A 2,810-nucleotide genomic window follows, 5' to 3' on the forward strand; every position below is an offset into this window, starting at 1 on the left:
AGAAGTGTCACATTCTCCCTCGCAGCCACCACATGCTCAGAATGTCCCACCTTAGAATCCCCCAAACACGGCTGTGCCCCTTGGTCCCAATGCCCCCCACTTCGTGCCCTCAGGGTCTCACCCTTAAAAGCTGTAAGATACATCAGAGCTCTGGGCACTGTCACTGTCTGGGGAAGACACAACAGCAGAGTTAAGGGGTGGGGGAGCCCCCCTCACAGACTCCAGCCCACACTCTCCCAAGGGTCCCAGACGTCACCTCCCCAACACCCAGACTTACGGTAGTCTGAGAGTCTCCCTCTGCTGTGGGGGAAATATGCTCTGTGAGAACTCAGGTCGGGGGGGCTGGGTCCCATGACACTAAAAGAGCCCCATAATCTGAAGCAGAGGGAAGGTTCCAGAACCGGGACTCAACACTCCCGTTAGAATCTGGAAACATGAGTAAAGTACATGTGTGGGGACTGGAACTACAACGCACCTGGACATCTGTCCTCAGCAGGCACCTTCCCCTCTGACCTGTGACAGCTGGGAATCAGTCCCCATCGCTAGAATCATCAGGTGATATACTTGCCCCCCACTTTCCCATGGGCCTCACTGAAGAGTCAGTGTTAGGAAACAGGCCCCAGATGGACAAGCACCCGTGTGGGGACACGATGCCCACTAACCAGGCAGAGCACACTTCCACCTGGGCCTGACCCCCAGGGGGACAGGGAACTCAGCCCCATCCCTTGCCCACCTGAGCACTTCCTCCTCCACATCACAGCTCCAGCAGCCACAGCTCCAAGGACACCCAGGGCAGCAGCGATGACCACGATGGTCATGGTGGTCCGAGGAGGGGGGTCTGTGAGGGGAGGGTGAGAGGTCAACTTCAGGCCTGAGTCCTGACCCTGCTCAGGGACACCCTGAGGAGAGGCTCTGTGTCCACGCCCCCTCCTCACCCCATCTCAGGGTCAGGGGCTCAGGCAGCCCCTGGTGCTGCACATGGCACGTGTATCTCTGCTCCTCTCCAGGGGGCACGACCACAGCCGCCCACTTCTGGAAGGTTCCGTCCCCTGCAGGCCTGGTCTCCACAAGCTCCATGTCCTGGGTCAGGTCCTCTCCTTCACGCTGCCAGGTCAGGGTGATGTCAGCAGGGTAGAAGCCCAAGGCCCAGCACTTCAGGGTGACCTCGTGGTCAGAGATGGGGTGGCGGGTCAGGTGTGTCTTTGGAGGGTCTGAGGGGAGGGTGAGAAAATTCAGGAATTTTGCATGGTCATGGGACACTCCAGCAGTGCCCATGTGACCACCCTGAGAGTGGACAGGACAGTGGGGTGGGGGAAGAGAGCGCACCATCCAGACACCAGCCTGGACAGAGACATCTGGGATAATCTCCTATTTCTTGGAAAGTTCCAGAATCAGGGTGAGAACCTAGGGTGGGAGTGTCCAGGTCTCGGGGTTGGCGGGGATCAGGGAAAACACAGACTCAGGTGGAGGCTGGTTGACAGAAAAGCCCAAGTTAGGACTCCATATTGGCACGGCCTCAGCCAGAGAACCAGGGAGAGCGTCCTGGTGCCCCAGGTGCTGCAGGGTGTGAGGGACCCACTGTGGGTGTTTCAGGGAGAGGCTGGGCCCCTCACTGTCCTTTAGAGAAAGCTGGGCCCGCGGGTGAGTCACAGAATAAGGAGACCTGGGGGTCTGTTCCCTCTCCCGAGCAGGAGGGACACTCTGACACTGCCCAATTCTCCTCCTCTCCGGGTGGGAAACCGCCCTCCGTGTGGGAGGACCTGGTACCTGCTCGGAGCAGGATCTCCTTCCCTTTCTTCACATAGACGTGTAACCAGCGCAGGCACAGGTCCTCCACTCCGAACCTCCAGGAGTCCACATCAAGGGTCGGTATCAAATTGTGCCACATGCTCTCAGGCGAAGTGTCCGTCACTGTCTTGGAGGGCAGGTCCAGGTTCAGGGCGACGTAGTCGGTGCCGTCGTAGGCGATCTGAGTGTACCCGCGCAGGAAGCTCCAGTCCGATCCCACGAAGCAGCCGGTCATTTCCTGCTGGGTGTGCGACACTGACCCCAGACGGGAGGTCAGTCCCTTCCCTCTTAGTCCCCCCTACTTACCCTGCTCAGGGGACAGTAGCAAAGAGACCTGCGGTGATTAAACCTAAAGTGGATATAAATGATACCAGGTCAAAGGCCCCTCTGGCTCCTCTGGTTTGAGGGCGGAGGGGCCCCACAGCCTCCTGGTGCCCCTCGGACCCGGTGACTCAGGTGAACCCAGGGTCGTCCGTGGGAGTGGGGGTCGTGCCTGGACCCGGGAGCACGGGGCTCACCGTCCTCGCTCTGGTTGTAGTGGGCGCGCAGGTTGCTCAGGGCCACTCGGAAAGTGTGTTCGCTGGCCTTGCAAACACGCGTCTGCTCCTCCCACAAACGTGGGTCCACCTGCTCCACCTGCGGCTGCTCCAGCCCCGGTAGCAGCGGCTCCAAGCGCGGGTTTAGCGCGTCGCTGTCACACTTCAGGGTCTCCGTGTCGTCCATATAGCCGACCTCGATGTACCGGTCCTTCCCGCTGCCCGGTCCGGACAGGAAGGTCCTGCAGATTCTCAGGTGGTGGGGCCCTAGGGGCGGGGTGGACAGGCGTCGGGAGTCAGCGGTCAGGCCGCGGGGCGCAGGGGGCGCTGGAGGCAGAAAGGGGGCGATGACTGCCGGGAGGGGCGGGGTCAAGGCCAGAGCGGGTCCGGGGTCTGGGCCTGGGGCGGTGCAGACGCGCCGCCCGCAGCTCCCGCGCCCCTCCGGGTCCCCCGGCCTCTGTCCCGCAGAGGCTGTTCCCTCCTGAC

General features: G+C 61.4%; 1 protein-coding gene across 1 annotated transcript; it reads right to left on the reverse strand.

The window, feature by feature from the left end:
• Window positions 1-693: 693 nt before the first annotated feature.
• On the reverse strand, window positions 694-2,723 carry LOC118977214 (patr class I histocompatibility antigen, alpha chain E-like; the record flags this gene model as incomplete). Its single annotated transcript, XM_037031993.1, has 4 exons — window positions 694-838; window positions 936-1,211; window positions 1,768-2,043; window positions 2,307-2,723. Coding segments are annotated over 4 exons (1,114 nt in total), but the record flags the coding sequence as incomplete, so codon positions are not given.
• Window positions 2,724-2,810: the final 87 nt, after the last annotated feature.

This window comes from Sturnira hondurensis, unplaced genomic scaffold (assembly GCF_014824575.4).
Source record: "Sturnira hondurensis isolate 20B ecotype Veracruz unplaced genomic scaffold, ASM1482457v3 Scaffold0021299, whole genome shotgun sequence".
In the NCBI taxonomy this organism is placed as follows: domain Eukaryota; kingdom Metazoa; phylum Chordata; class Mammalia; order Chiroptera; family Phyllostomidae; genus Sturnira; species Sturnira hondurensis.